Source organism: Mobula birostris, chromosome 3 (assembly GCF_030028105.1).
Source record: "Mobula birostris isolate sMobBir1 chromosome 3, sMobBir1.hap1, whole genome shotgun sequence".
Taxonomy (NCBI): Eukaryota; Metazoa; Chordata; class Chondrichthyes; order Myliobatiformes; family Myliobatidae; genus Mobula; species Mobula birostris.
Genome location: NC_092372.1, coordinates 89,561,049 through 89,576,454, shown reverse-complemented (window position 1 = coordinate 89,576,454; position 15,406 = coordinate 89,561,049). Strand labels below are relative to the sequence as shown.

General features: G+C 39.6%; 1 protein-coding gene across 1 annotated transcript in view; it reads right to left on the bottom strand.

Moving 5' to 3' along the window:
* Window positions 1–2,810: 2,810 nt before the first annotated feature.
* The window catches only part of bod1l1 (biorientation of chromosomes in cell division 1-like 1), a 48,632-nt gene continuing 36,036 nt past the window's right edge, over window positions 2,811–15,406 (bottom strand). The window contains exons 12-15 of the mRNA XM_072253013.1: window positions 6,752–6,866; window positions 6,490–6,607; window positions 5,504–5,683; window positions 2,811–4,407 (exon numbers count right to left, since the gene is read on the bottom strand). Coding sequence (XP_072109114.1) covers window positions 4,293–4,407; window positions 5,504–5,683; window positions 6,490–6,607; window positions 6,752–6,866 — 528 coding nt within the window. The 3' untranslated portion in view covers window positions 2,811–4,292. The remainder of the gene's footprint in view (window positions 4,408–5,503; window positions 5,684–6,489; window positions 6,608–6,751; window positions 6,867–15,406) is intronic.

The following is a 15,406-nucleotide window of genomic DNA, read 5'->3' as shown; positions in this document are numbered from 1 at the left end:
AAGTTCTTGGGGAAACAGAGGGTCTGGAAGAAGATAAGTTATCTGGACCAGATGGTGTACATCCAGCATTCTGACAGAAGTGGCTGAAGAGATTGTGGAGGCATTAGTAATGACCTTTCAAGAATCACTAGATTCTGGAGTGGTCCTGGAAGACTGGAAAATTACAAATGTCACTCCACTCTTCAAGGAGGGCAAGAGGCAGAAGAAAGGGAGCTATAGGCCAGTTAGTCTGACTTCAGTGGTTGGGAAGTTGTTGGAATTCCTGGTTAAGTGATATGGTTTTCAGGGCACTTGCAGGAACATGATAAAATAGGCCTTAATCAGTCATGGTGTCCTCAAAGGAAAATCTTGCCTGACAAATTTGTTAGAATTCTTTGAAGAAATAACAATAAGGATAAACAAAGGAAAGTGGCAGATGTTGTATTTTCAGAAGGCCTTTTTCATGGTGCCCTACGTGAGGTTGCTTAACAAGTTAAGAGCCCATGGTTAGGGGAAAGATACTAGCATGGATAAAGCAGTGGCTGATTGGCAGGAGGCAAAGAGTGGGAATAAAGGAAGTATGTTCTGGTTGGTTGCCTGTGACTAAGGGTGTTCCACAGGGGTCTGTGTTGGACCACTTCTTTTTACATTATATGCCAGTGATTTGGATGATGGAATTGATAGCTTTATTGCAAAGCTTGTGGATGATACAAAGATTGGTGGAGGGGTGAGGAGTTTTGAGGAAGTAGAGAGGCTATGGAAGGACTTAGACAAATTAGGAAAATGGGCAAATAAGTGGCAGATGGAATATAGTGTTGCAAAGTGTATGATCATGCACTTTGGTAGAAGAAATAAAAGATTGGACTAATTTCTAAATGGAGAGAAAATTCAAAAATCTGAGGTGAAAATAGACTTGGAAGTCATTGTGCAGGATTCCTTACAGGTTAATTTTCAGGTTGAGTATGTGGTGAGGAAGGTAAATGCAATGTTAGCATTCAGTTCAAGCGGACAGCGCGGATGTAATGTTGAGACTTTGTAGAACACTGGTGAAGTCTCACTTGAAGTATTGTGAGCAGTTTTGGGCCCTTAGAAAGGATGTGCTGACACTAAAGAGGGTTCAAAAGAGGTTCATGAAAATGATTCCAGGATCAAATGGCTTCTCATATGAAGAGCGTTTGACAACTCTGGGCCCGTATTCACTAGAATTCAGAAGAATGTGGTGTGACCTAATTGATACCTATTGAATGGAAAAAGGTCTTGATAGAACGGATGTTTTCTATGGTGGGAGCGTCTAGGACCAGAGGATTAAGCCTCAGATTAGAGGGGTGTCCTTTTAGAACAGAGATGAGGAATTTCTTTAGCCAGAGAGTGGTGAATCTGTAGAATTCATTGCCACAGGAGCTGTGGAGTGATGTCTTTACAAGTATTTAAGGCAGAGGTTGATAGATTCTTGATTGGTCAAGGTATGAAGGGATACAGGGAGAAGGCAGGAGATTGGGGCTGAGAGGAATAATGGATCAGAGATGTTGAAATGGCAAAGCAGACTCAATGGGACAAATGGCCTAATTCTGCTCCTCTATCTCATGGTCTAAATACTACTTGCTCTAAATGCTTTGTAAATTGCTTAGCCGTGAGCCTAAGTTCAATATGCCCAATAATGGAGTCAAGGTCACAAGTCAATGATAGAGGATACATTGGGAAGTTCATTGAAGTACTCCTTCCATCAAATATTGATTCTCTCTCTATAACATTGATTAGCTCACATCTATTCATGGCACTCAGCAAGATGTGCCCTTAGGATGTGGGCCATGGATACTCTTTAGATCCCAGTTACATCTAATGCTGCACAAACTAACTTAGCTCATCATGGAGACCAGCTAGTTCCATTCTCTAACAATGAGGCCAAACTCAACCACACCTCAGCTTCTCTGCTGCTAAAATCCTGGTTGATGCCCTTGTTATCACCATAACTTCAATATGATTCCAAAATTTTATTTTGGCTTGATGAGCAACACATGCACTTTGCATTGATCACACCTGCCGTGTGCATCAAAGGCTTCTTTACCAGCGCCTTCCAAATGCAACCTCTTTTTTGCTAGGATATGAGCAGTAAGTATAATGAAATCACTATCACATTTCTCCCAGGTTGCATTTGTTCTAATTTGCAGGTACAATTGCTAATCAGTAAAAATTCAGGACCACCCCCATCCATCCTATCTTCCACACAGAATGGGTGGCACTTAAGTTTCTCAAGAGAAAAACAAAAGTGATTAATAATGACTTTAATTAGTAGATTCTTTTGCCTCTAGAATACAATGAGTATTCTCAGAAAGTGAGCTCAAATAATTAATATAGGAATTTGTAGTAAGTTAGAATGAAGTAAACTAAACTCAAAGCACAAACTGCAATATCCATCAATATGCCCTTTATATATCTGATTTATTGTGTATCACTGACATTTTGTGCTTCATGGAAGTACTTTCAAACACTATGGTATCTGATGAAATATTCAGACCAGTGGCTGGCTGAATACATATATCAAAGGTTTCAAGCTTAAGGCACAGGCGCCAATACAGGAAGGAAAACGGAGATCTTGATGGATTTTTTGTTTAAATCCTTTTATAGTCAAGAGCAGCAGAGTGGCAAAACTAGTAGAGATGTCTCTGAACTCCAGCACTGGCTAGGTGAAGTTGCGACCCCAGAGGTTTCCCCTCTCATCCCAATAATGTGTAGGTGGGTAGGTTAACTGGCCACTGTAAATCACTCCAAAATAGATCAGGTGAAAATTGATAGATTCCAGCCAGATCAACTAGCTATACTTTATTTCACCAATAAAAAATTGTTTGCAGTTTTATTAAATCATTAAATACACAACTTTGAAACACAAATTCCCAATCTTGAAAAACATTAATGCTTGGCTGAGATTTTATAATTTTTTAGGTCAACTAGCAAAAAAAAAATGCAGCAGAAGATGAGGATAGTCAGAATTTGTTTTTATCCTTTATTCCTTGAGCAAAGAAAACTTCTTGTGTGTGTCGGGGCTGGGGGGGAGGGAGAAAAGCAGGCAGGAAAAGAGATACAAATTTATGCTACTCATTTAAATTTAATCATTCATAAATTGAAAGTTGATTGGAGACATGCCTGGGTTTAAGCCTTAAAGTAGGTTTTGTACATTACATTGGAAACTTCCCAAAAATTCTTCAGACTGATGTTCCGTTTTCTTCCTTTCAATAAGAAAGTTCTCCATTCTTATGGAAAGGTAATTGCTATTAATATAAAATATTAAGAATTAGATTAACTTAAGATAAATAAAAAAGTCCCTTTCTTACAGATATTGTAAAATACAGATAAAAACACTGCTTTGGTATAAAGTGTTTTTGTTTACACTGGCCTGATCCAACAAGTTTTGACATTATGAACATCTCATCAAAATATATTTATATTTCTCCATAAAACACCATTGGACAAACTTTATAGTTGAATTTATAGGCTATTTAAAAAGGACAAGCCTTACTTACAGTAAACTATTTTAATAGATAAAATTATGATAAAATACTATTTTTGGACAAAAGCAGTGAGCTATCACTCTCCTTAGAATATAATTTTGAAAGCCAAACTAAATTTTCAATGAAGAAACTTATCAAGATTGGAAAATACACACCAAATCTTAAGTCCCGATGAGCAAATTCCAATATTGTTAATTAATGAGGTTTAATGTCTGTAGTGTGACAGTCAGAACATGCAGACAAGAACTATAGTGGATGATGAAAGTTTTCATATCCAAATTTGTTCTTCATCGGAATAACAGTGAATGCATCTTGAAGATTTTGCTGTCAAGTGACTCCAGGTATTTCTACATGATAAAGCATCATATGGATACAATTTTATTATAAACAAATTGAACATGCTCAATAAGTTGTGTACAAGTACAAAATAGTTTGGTCACTCACTCCAAGAATATAACAAATGGAACATCAAGGAATGTACATTAACAATGTACAAAATTATACTGTGAATAGCTGCATCCTCAGTTGCTTACTTTCAGCAAACAATTTTATTAAATAGGATTTGGTAAAAATAAAACACATTCATAGAATGAAAACCGTACTTAAAATTGCAAGTTACAACAGGTAAAAGCACAATGTTTGTGCCATTTCTCATATACAACACAAAAGTACAGTAAACAGACAGTTTTAACCTATCAATACTGACTTCTCTCCCTTGGATTACTACAACAAATATCATTTATAATATACAATGTACACAACATTTTAATTTTGTAGAGTCCAAGTGGTAACATTAAGCATTCAGAGTTATCGCCTGGTTCTCTTTGGTGGCACTTCAGTCTTATGCTGTCGTCTTTTGCGTTCTGGACTTGCTTCTCTTTTACGCCCTTGTTTAATCACAGGAGATGGTTGATTTCTTGATCTGTTAAATGACATAGTAGACACTGTAGATTTAACATCTGAGTTTTCATTTTGGAATTTATTCATCATAATAGCTCTCCCAACTTCAGTTCAACAATGTTCTAAATGGTTTTGCTTCCAAATAGGGGACTATTTCAATTTTGTGCATTTGAATTAGAGTTGAAGAAGAAATTTTGTCAAAGAAAGCACTTAAGGGTCTCTCTCCTGTATTTCACTAAAGATAAATGTTCTGAAGGCACCAATATCTATAATTTCCTTGGCTGCCATAACAACTAATACTGCCCAGTAAAATGACCGTGAGGTGTCAACAACAATTACCCATACAAGGAGATGAAAGGCTAAAAATAAAATATCACTTTCGACTTCTTTATGTAATTGGAGCAGGCTACCAGAAAGCCATGGATACATTAGATACATAAGTATACATCTGTTAATAATGGAAAATGTTTTGAACTTTCATACAAAATTTGCTTTAATATCAAACTTTAGAATAACACAGTTTGCAATTTTTATCTGATGAAAATCTGTGATAGTTGACAAAAATAATGCACATTAGAGACTATAAAAAGCAGTGATCATATCAATAGCAAATACAAATAAAATGAGCTTTTATCAATCTTGAATTAGAAAACTCAGTGGTCTGAAGAGAGACAGCAGCAGAGTGGTATAGCCTCATTTCAAACAAACCAATTTCAATCCTAACCCCCTGTGCTACCTGTATGGGGTTGCACATCCTCCCTGTGACTGTTAGGGTTTCCTACGGGTGCTCTGATTTACTTCTCACACCCCAAAGGCATGCAGGTTGGTGGGTTAGTTGGTCTCTAAATTATAGCTAGTGTGTGGATAAGTTTTCCAGAGTATTGGGGGAGGGGGAAGTTAGGGAGACTTGAAGACATGTGGAAAACTGGTATAAAAATGGATGCTTGATGGTTGATGTGGACTCAGTGGGCCAGTTTACCTCATTGCTGTCCCATGACTCAACAAAATATTTCCTTGTTTTGATATCTAACTCGTGTGCATTATTTGACTTCACAACTAATACAGTCAGAAATTTCATGTTAAATTTACACTGAGTGGGATTTAAGGGATGACTTTACCTTGTAACTGATACTGGCGCTGGAGATTTTCCCGACTTTAAATCAGTTGTTAGTTTCTCTTTCGTGGAAGTCAGTGAACGCTTTTCTTGCTCAGTTACAGACAAATGCTCAGGACTGCTTACTTTCTTAGCTGCACGAGTGGTTGGTTTATTCTGGCTACTTACATCACTGGTCAGGTTTCTTAAAGAAAAAAAATCAGAACTGTAAGTACTGAAAATGCACAATTATACACACTTTGTAATTAAGATACTATAGGTCAAAGGTGGAAGAGATTTGAGTCATAGTATCTGTACAAGTTTGTTACTGTTAAATTACATTCCCTTCTGCATTTATATTTATATTTTCCAAAAAAGTACTTGTGAATTTAACTGATAATTATTTATGCACCATCCAAAATGAATGGCACTATATATTGGTACCAAAATGGTGAAAAAAAAGATTTAACAATGAATTGGTGACAACCTAAGAAAGTCTGGGCACACATTTACTGCAGTATTATGAATAATTTGGGGTTTGTATGCAAACTGAACTGCAATATTTCAGCAAGGAATATTAAATCATGGCAACCACTTATTAGCTATATGGAAGAGACACTAACAGAAGGATAACATTTTTTGCTTAAATATTTAATTATTCAAATACCTAATCTAATATCCAGTTATTACTTTACATTTCTCATGTTTTCTACCATACACTGCATCTAATATTACATAAGCAAGTGAGTTGGGATTTCCCCAAGGTGTGGACAAAAACAACTTTCTGCCATAAACATCAAATGTAATTTAGCAAACAAATCCCTCTATGTAGGTTGAATTATCTCCAATTGGTAGCACCAGATGATAACTGGCTTTTTCATGCCACATCCTATCATTGAAGCTCTTTAAATGAAGAGTATTCTTGCAATTGCACAATTAACAATATAAGTACTAACTTTTTTTAAACTGAAGGCAGATATTTAGATTAAGAAAGCTAGAACAGAAAACTACCTTGCTTTATCTTCAACTTTTGTTGTCTTTTCGTGCGATTGTGTTGGACTTTCCTCCTCCTCTTGTGCTTGACCTGGTGTGGCTTCAACAGGTTCACCCACTACAGCAGATCTCTCCTCTTATAGTATTAAAAACACAGCAAGACAATGTCTTAATACTGGTAAGGTAAAGGTTTAAATTCTTAAGATGTTTCCAATAAAAAGGTCTCACTTCGCTACTTCATCCCTCAAAAATGGAAAGTTGGAGTTGTACTTTAATATACCTGAATGAAGATGTCTCCTTTTAGGAGGATTTTCTACTGGAGTGTATGGGCGCTTGGGCTTTCTTTCGTTTTTGGTGGAACTTTGCTCTCTAGCACCTGTGACAGATTCTCCAGTCTATTTTGGAAGGAAAAGTTGCATTGATATTTTTGTATACAATTCCTTTAAAAAAAAACACATTGGAGCAAAAATATAAATACCACTAAATCACCATTTTGCAGTCAAAGTTTTGATCTGCTAGGATATCGACGTAATTAATGAAGCTCTTTAGATAGTTCAGTCAATACTATATTGCGATCTGCTTACTCAGCTTTCAAAACCTCAAGTGTGATTGTGCAAAATACCAAAAGGTTTTATACATAAAAGGTATTACCAGAATGCATATTCTATACAAAGAAGCAATTATTGGAAGTTGACAAGATTCAAACTAGTTTGTATGCTTGCTTATATTATTAAGCTGCAGTAAACAGTATATTCACCTTAAATTATTGGAATACCTAATGCATAAAATATGACAATGACAAAACAGTAAACAATGTCAGACTATGACTAATTTTGTACATTTGTGAAAGTGAAAAAATTAAAGTGGCAATAGCAATTTTACTTAATCATCAAATCAGCCTTGCAAGTTCCTACAACATATGCTAATTAATGTATATATTTTCACAAAACAAATCTACAGAGTAAAATGGATAAAGCTTAGGAAAGGAGGTCTTTCTTCTTGCCGAATTAACTGGGTCTTAATGCGCATCATACAACCAGAAACATCAAAACATTGAACAAATGCTGACTCCTCTCCCAACATAAAAATAAAAATCCATTAATCATAATATCAAAGTTAACAAACTTTGTGGAAATTATGTGTGCTTGCATAAACTAGTTTGGCATACCTAAATTGAGTCAGATTTAGTGACCTCAGAAGGTACCAAGATGGCCTAAAAACTGGTTACATAATATTGTTCTAAGGACAGGGAATGTTACATGACATTGGTCTATGTTTTGGGCACTGCTCCCTCTCAGCTGTGTGGCCGTGCAGTAACTAAAATTACTTGCACTGATATATAAAGTGTAAAACTAAACTTCTTGCACTGCATCAGTAACTGTTAATTGGCAACTCTCAACAGTCCAGCAGTCAGGATCATCCAATACATTCAGTACTTTTAATAGCATGTAATTACACCAGCTATCCTCAATGCCGAACTTTAGGTAGCGTTTGGCAGTGCTTTTCATCAGTGAATCCAACATGACGCTCTCTTCATTCAACTGTGTAGAAAACCACATGACCACAGACTTTAACATGCTCATCACACCAACCTTAAAGGCTCACCTCCCACAATTATCCAGGTGGTTATAGAGGCTCCAACCTAGCATGGCTTATTATTTAATCTCCTAAATGCGAGTCCAATTCTTCTCATTCACTGAAATCAAAAAATGCAGCAAACTACTGCCAGCACTCCAATATATATTTACTTTTATTGCTACTGAAAGGTTTATCACTGATAAACATGATAGAATTTGCAGAGAAGCAGCAACAGGGAGCAAATTCACAAATCAAAGGTGAAAAGGGTCCTTCTGCAGGACTCCTTAAAACTCGCAGGTTGAGTCAGCAGTATGGAAAGCAAAAGCAATTTTAACATTGATTTCCAGAGGACAAGAATAGAAAAGGATGTAATGCTGAGGCTTTATAAGGCATTGATCAGACCACATTTGGCGAATTGTGAGCAGTTTTGGGCCCCATATCTAAGAAAGGATGTGCTGGTGCTGGAGAAGGTCCAGATTTACGGAAATGAATCCAGGACCAAAAGGGTATGAGGAGACTGTACTCATTAGAGTTTAGAAGAATGAGGAAGGTTATCATTGAAACTGAAGTTAAACTGACTTTAACTTCCCTAATATTGATTGGCACCTGATTAGTTCCAAGGGTTTAGATGGGGCAGAGTTTGTTAAGTGTGTCCAGGACGGATTCCTGTCACAGTATGTTGACAGGCTGACGAGGGGGAATGCCATACTAGGTCTAGCACTAGGTAATAAACCGAGTCAGGTCACAGATCTCTCAGTGGGTGAGCATCTGGGGGACAGTGACCACCGCTCCCTAGCCTTTAGCATTATCATGGAAAAGGATAGAATCAGAGAGGGCAGGAAAATTTTTAATTGGGGAAAGGCAAATTATGAGGCTATAAGGTTAGACCTTGTGGGTGTGAATTGGGATGATGTTTTTGCAGGGAAATGTACTATGGACATGTGGCCGATGTTTAGAGATCTCTTGCAGGATGTTAGGGATAAATTTATCCCAGTGAGGAAGATAAAGAATGGTAGGGTGAAGGAATCATGGGTGACAAGTGAGGTGGAAAATCTAGTCAAGTGGAAGGCGGCAGCATACATGAGGTTTAGGAAGCAAGGATCAGGTGGGTCTATTGAGAAATATAGGAAAGCAAGAAAGGAGCTTAAGAAGCGGCTGAGAAAAGCAGGAAGGGGGCATGACAAAGGCCTTGACAAGTAGGGTAAAGGAAAATCCCAAGGTATTCTTCAATTATGTGAAGAAAAAAAGGATGACAGGAGTGAAGGTAGGACCGATTAGAGATAAAGGTGGGAAGATGTGCCTGGAGGCTGTGGAAGTGAGCAAGGTCCTCAATGAATACTTCTCTTCGGTATTCAGCAATGAGAGGGAACTTGATGATGGTGAGGACAATATGAGTGAGGTTGATGTTCTGGAGCATGTTGATACTAAGGGAGAGGAGGTGTTGGAGTTGTTAAAATACATTAGGACGGATAAGTCCCCAGGGCCTGACGGAATATTCCCCAGGCTGCTCCACGAGGTGAAGGAAGAGATTGCTGAGCCTCTGGCTAGGATCTTTATGTCCTCGTTGTCCACGGGAATGGTACCGGAAGATTGGAGGGAGGTGAATGTTGTCCCCTTGTTCAAAAAAGGTAGTAGGGATAGTCTGGGTAATTATAGACCAGTGAGCCTTATGTCTGTGGTGGGAAAGCTGTTGGAAAAGATTCTTAGAGATAGAATCTATGGGCATTTAGAGAATCATGGTCTGATCAGGGACAGTCAGCATGGCTTTGTGAAGGGCAGATCGTGTCTAATAAGCCTGATAGAGTTCTTTGAGGAGGTGACCAGCCATATAGATGAGGATAGTGCAGTGGATGTGATCTACATGGATTTTAGTAAGGCATCTGACAAGGTTCCACATAGTAGGCTTATTCAGAAAGTCAGAAGGCATGGGATCCAGGGAAGTTTGGCCAGGTGGATTCAGAATTGGCTTGCCTGCAGAAAGCAGAGGGTCATGGTCAAGGGAGTACATTCAAATTGGAGGGTTGTGACTAGTGGTGTCCCACAAAGATCTGTTCTGGTACCTCTACTTTTCGTGATTTTTATTAACGACCTGGATGTGGGGGTAGAAGGGTGGGTTGGCAAGTTTGCAGACGACACAAAGGTTGGTGGTGTTGTAGATAGTGTAGAGGATTGTCAAAGATTGCAAAGAGACATTGATAGGATGCAGAAGTGGGCTGAGAAGTGGCAGATGGAGTTCAACCCGAAGAAGTGTGAGGTGATACACTTTGGAAGGACAAACTCCAAGGCAGAGTACAAAGTAAATGGCAGGATACTTGGTAGTGTGCAGGAGCAGAGGGATCTGGGGGTGCATGTCCACAGATCCCTGAAAGTTGCCTCACAGGTGGATAGGGTAGTTAAGCAAGGTTATGGGGTGCTAGCTTTCATAAGTCGAGGGATAGAGTTTAAGAGTCGTGATATAATGATGCAGCTCTATAAAACTCTGGTTAGGCCACACTTGGGAGTACTGTGTCCAGTTCTGGTCGCCTCACTATAGGAAGGATGTGGAAGCATTGGAAAGGGTACAGAGGAGATTTACCAGGATGCTGCCTGGTTTAGAGAGTATGCATTATGATCAGAGATTAAGGGAGCTAGGGCTTTACTCTTTGGAGAGAAGGAGGATGAGAGGAGACATGATAGAGGTGTACAAGATAATAAGAGGAATAGATTCAGTGGATAGCCAGCGCCTCTTCCCTAGGGCACCACTGCTGAATACAAGAGGACATGGCTTTAAGGTAAGGGGTGGGAAGTTCAAAGGGATATTGGAGGAAGGTTTTTTTACTCAAAGAGTGGTTGGTGCGTGGAATGCACTGCCTGAGTCAGTGGTGGAGGCAGATACACTAGTGAAGTTTAAGAGACTACTAGACAGGTATATGGAGGAATTTAACGTGGGGGGTTATATGGGAGGCAGAGTTTGAGGGTCGGCACTACATCGTGGGCCAAAGGGCCTGTAATGTGCTGTACTATTCTACGTTCTATGATCGAATATTGAAAGGTCTAGAGTGGATGAGGATACAGATTCAAAATATAACAAAATCCCTTTAGAAGAGAGGAGGAGGATTTTTTTTAAAGTCGGAGAGTGGTGAATCTATTGCTACAGACAGCTGTGGGGGCCAAATCAATGGGTATATTTAAAGCTGAGATTAGTAGGTTCTGGAACTGTAAGGGCATCAAAGGTTACGGGGAGTGGGGAAGACAGGAGAATGGGGTTGAGAGAGAAATTAAATCAGACATGATCGAATGGCAGAGAAGACTTTATGGGCCAAATGGCTTAATTCTGCTCTTAAGTCTTGCAGTCTAAAAAGTAAATCAAATTAATGGTGCATTTTTCGTTTTCACCATTAGTTTTATGGTACAAACACACAGAACAAAATTCATGTGAGCTGATGGTTATTACATGGATGTTTTCTGCAATTTCCGATGAGCAGCAAGTAGCTATAAACAGATCCAAATTATACATAGTGTTGCTATATACGGGACTGTACAAAAGTCTCAGGCACATGTATATAGCTAGGGTACCTGAGACTTTTGCACAGTACTGTAGTAATTTTATGATTTGCGCTGAACTGCTGTTGCTGCAGCAAAAAATTCATGATACATGCGAATGATGATAAACCCGATTCTGATACGGGTCTCTATTGTGTACCCAGAGTGGGAAGGTAGCAGGGAGAGGGGAATCATGGTTGGGAAAAGCGGAAGGTGGGGGTGCGGGCAACACTTAGAGACATTCTGTAATGATGAATAAACAAATTTAGAATCAAATGACCTTGCCTGGTGTCTCAGGGCGAGGTGAGTCTGCACCCACACTACCCCCTACCCCTTGGCCATCCTTCTCTGCCACCTGTCTCATACACCTCCTGCGGCACTCCACCCTTGCCATTCCTAACATTGTTTGCTCCTGCCAGATTTATAAATTCGCTCTTAAAGTACATTTATTATCAATGTACATATGCAGTATACAATCCTGAGATCCGTTCCACAATGACAACACAGTACTGTGCAAAAGTCTTAGATACCCTAGCTATATATGATGTACCTATGACTTTTCACACAGCTACAAGCCACATTGAAGAACAGGATGAAATAATCCTGCTAAGATATCAAACCTAGAATGAAGACCACCATGTTCAATTAGAGTCCAGATATGTTTGCAGAATTTGCGTGTTGACTTTGGTAACTTAGTATATTTAGTACTATAATTTTGTGGTTTCTTTCTCTGTAAAGTTGAAACGTGAATTGCAGATTCCCTATCTGGAACTGGTCTGACTGATTTTGCAGTAGAAAGAAAAGAGTTTTGACCAGCAGTCAGTCCGGACATCGTAAGTTTGGAGAGGAGGAGACTTCAATCAGGTCCATCACCCGAGGTAAAAGGCAGCAGCAAAAAAAAGACCTTTCAACAGTGATTAATTGCTGTTTGGGATTGATTAGTAAGAGCAAATTAAAGGAAGGCAGGGGGAAGCATAGCGGCCACCGTTTCAATGGACACAGTTCTTGGAGGCTTCAGTAAAGAGGCTTCACTTCACTCAGAGAAAGCAAAGGAAAGAAAACAAGTTTTTTTCCTTCTCTTATATCTGTTCAGCTAGGACAGTAGAGATGTCAGGCAGGAGAGTGAAATGCTCCTCTTGCAGGATGTTGAAAGACACTGAGATCTCTAGTGTCCCTGACTACAACTGCAAGAAGTGCATCCAGCTGTAGCTTCTAACAAACTGCATTAAGGAGTTGGAACTGGAACTGAATAAACTCCAGATCATTCAGGAGGCTGAGGGGGTGATAGACAGGACACATAGAGAAATATGTGCAGGACACAGGAAACTGGGTGACAGTCAGGAAGGGGAAAGGGAAAGGGATTAAGGAGCTAGTGCAGAGTAGCCCTGTGGCCATTCCTCATCAATAGGTATATCACTTTGGATACTGTCGGGGGTGGAGGGGGGGTGAAATGACCTTACAGAGGAAAGTCAGTGATCGAGTCTCTGGCACTAAGTCTGCCTCTGTGACTCAGAAGAGAAGTGGGGGGAGAAGTGTCATGCTGTGGTGATCGTGGGTTCATTAATTAGGGGAATGGACAGGAGATTCTGTGAGTAAGAACAAGATTCCCATATGGTATGTTGCCTCCTGGGTGTCAGGGTCCAGGATATCTTGGACTGAGTCCTCAGCATTCTTAGCGTAAGGATGAACAACCAGATGTTAAGGTCCATGTAGGTAGGATGAGTGACAAAGTTCTGCATAGAGAGTTCAGGAAGTTAGGTACTAAGTTAAGGACAGGACCTCCAGGGTTGTGATCTCAGGATTGCTAACCATGTTAATGAGGCCAGGAGTAGGACGATTATACAGTTTAATACGTGGCTAAGGAATTGGTATAAGAGGGAGGGCATTAGAGTTTTGGATCACTGGGCTCTCTTCCAGGGAAGGTAGGACCTGTAGAGAAGGGACTGTTTGCAATTGATCTGAAGGGGCCTAATATCCTAGGGATAAGGTTTGTTAATGCTGCATGATGGGGTTTAAACTAGAGTTGCAGGGGGATGGGAACCAGAGTGTCAGAACAGTTAGTGGAGAGGTTGTGGAGGCAGATGTTGTAAAGACCTCAGACAAAGTTAGGAATCAAAAGGCTGAGCATGGCACGACTAGTGTCCTGAGCTGCCTATAATGCAATGCAAGTATCATCGTAGGAAAGGCAGATAATAGTGCTGAAGATGAGCGAGCTGGTTTACAAACGGAGGCAATGTGTATTGAGGAGAGGCTGTTGATAGAGAGCAAAACTGCAGTCAACAAGATGAATTGCAATGTAAAAGGCAGACAAAATCGAAAAGGGTGAATACAGGACTGAAGGTGTTGTATTTGAATGTGTGCAGCATACAGAATAAGGTAGGTGAACTTGTAGTACAGTTGGAGATAGGCAGGTATAATGTTGCCATCACTGAATCATGGCTGAAAGACTATAGCTAAGAACTTCATGTCCAAGGATACACGTTGTATCGAAAGGACAGACAGGAAGGCAGAAGGGGTGGCATTGCTCTGTTGGTTAAAAAAAAATCAAAATCAATTAGAAAGAGGTGACATAGGGTCAGAACATGTTGAATCATTGTGGACAGAGCCAAGGAACTGCAGGGGTAAAAAGCCCCTGAAACAAGTTGTGTACAGACACCCCCCGCCCCTCACAAACAGTAGTAAGGATGTGGCCTACAAATTACAATGGAAGATACAAAATGCACGCCAAAAGGGCAACGTTACAATAGTCATGGGGGACTTCAATATGGAGGTAGATTGGGAAAATCAGGTTAGTGCTGGATTACAGGAGGGGGAATTTCTAGAGTGTTATAAGATGGCTTTTTAGAGCAGCTTGTGGTTGAGCCCATTAGAGGATCAGCTATTCTGGATTGGGTGTTGTGCAATGATCCAGTATTGATTAGACAGCTTAAGGTAAAAGAAGCCCTTAGGGAAAAGTGATAATAATATGATCAAATTCACCCTGAAATTTGAGGAGCAGAAGCAAAAGTCAAACGTATTACAGTAGAGTAAAGGGAATTACAGAGACTTGAGAGAGGAATTGGCCAGAATTGATTGGAAAAGAACACGGGCAGGAATGACAGCAGAGCAGCAATGGCTGGAATTTCTGAAAACCATTCGGAAGGTACAGGATGTATACATCCTAAAGAGGAAAAAGTATTGTAAAGGAAATATGACACAATCCTGGCTAATAAGAGAAGTCAAAACCAACATAAAAGCCAAAGAGAGGGCATATAACAGAGCAAAAATTAGTGGGAAGTTAGAGGATTGGCAAGTTTTTAAAAACCAACAGAAGGCAACTAAAAAAGTCATTAGAGGGTAAAGGTGGAATACGAAAGTAAGCTAGCCAATAATATTAAAGGGGATACCAAAAGTTTCTTCAGATATATAAAGTGTAAAAAGAGGTGAGAGTGGATATCAGACCTCTGGAAAATGATGCTGGAGAGGTAGTTATGGGGGAACAACGAAATAACAGTTGAACAGAATAGGTATTTTGCATCAGTCTTCACTGTGGAAGACACTAACACTATGGTGGAAGTTCCAGGTGTCAGGGTGTAAGTGTGTGAAGTTAACATAACTAGAGAGAGGTTCTTGGGAAAGGGAAGAGCCTGGAAGTAGATCAGTCACCTGAACCAGATGGTATACATTCAGAGTTCTGACAGGGGTGGCTGAAGAGATTGTGGAGACATTAGTAATGATCTTTCAAGAATCACTAGATTCTGGAATGCTTCTGGAGGACTGGAAAATTGAAAATGTCATTCCAATCTTCAAGGAGGGCAAGAGGCAGAAAAAAAGAAATTATAGGCCAGTTAGTCTG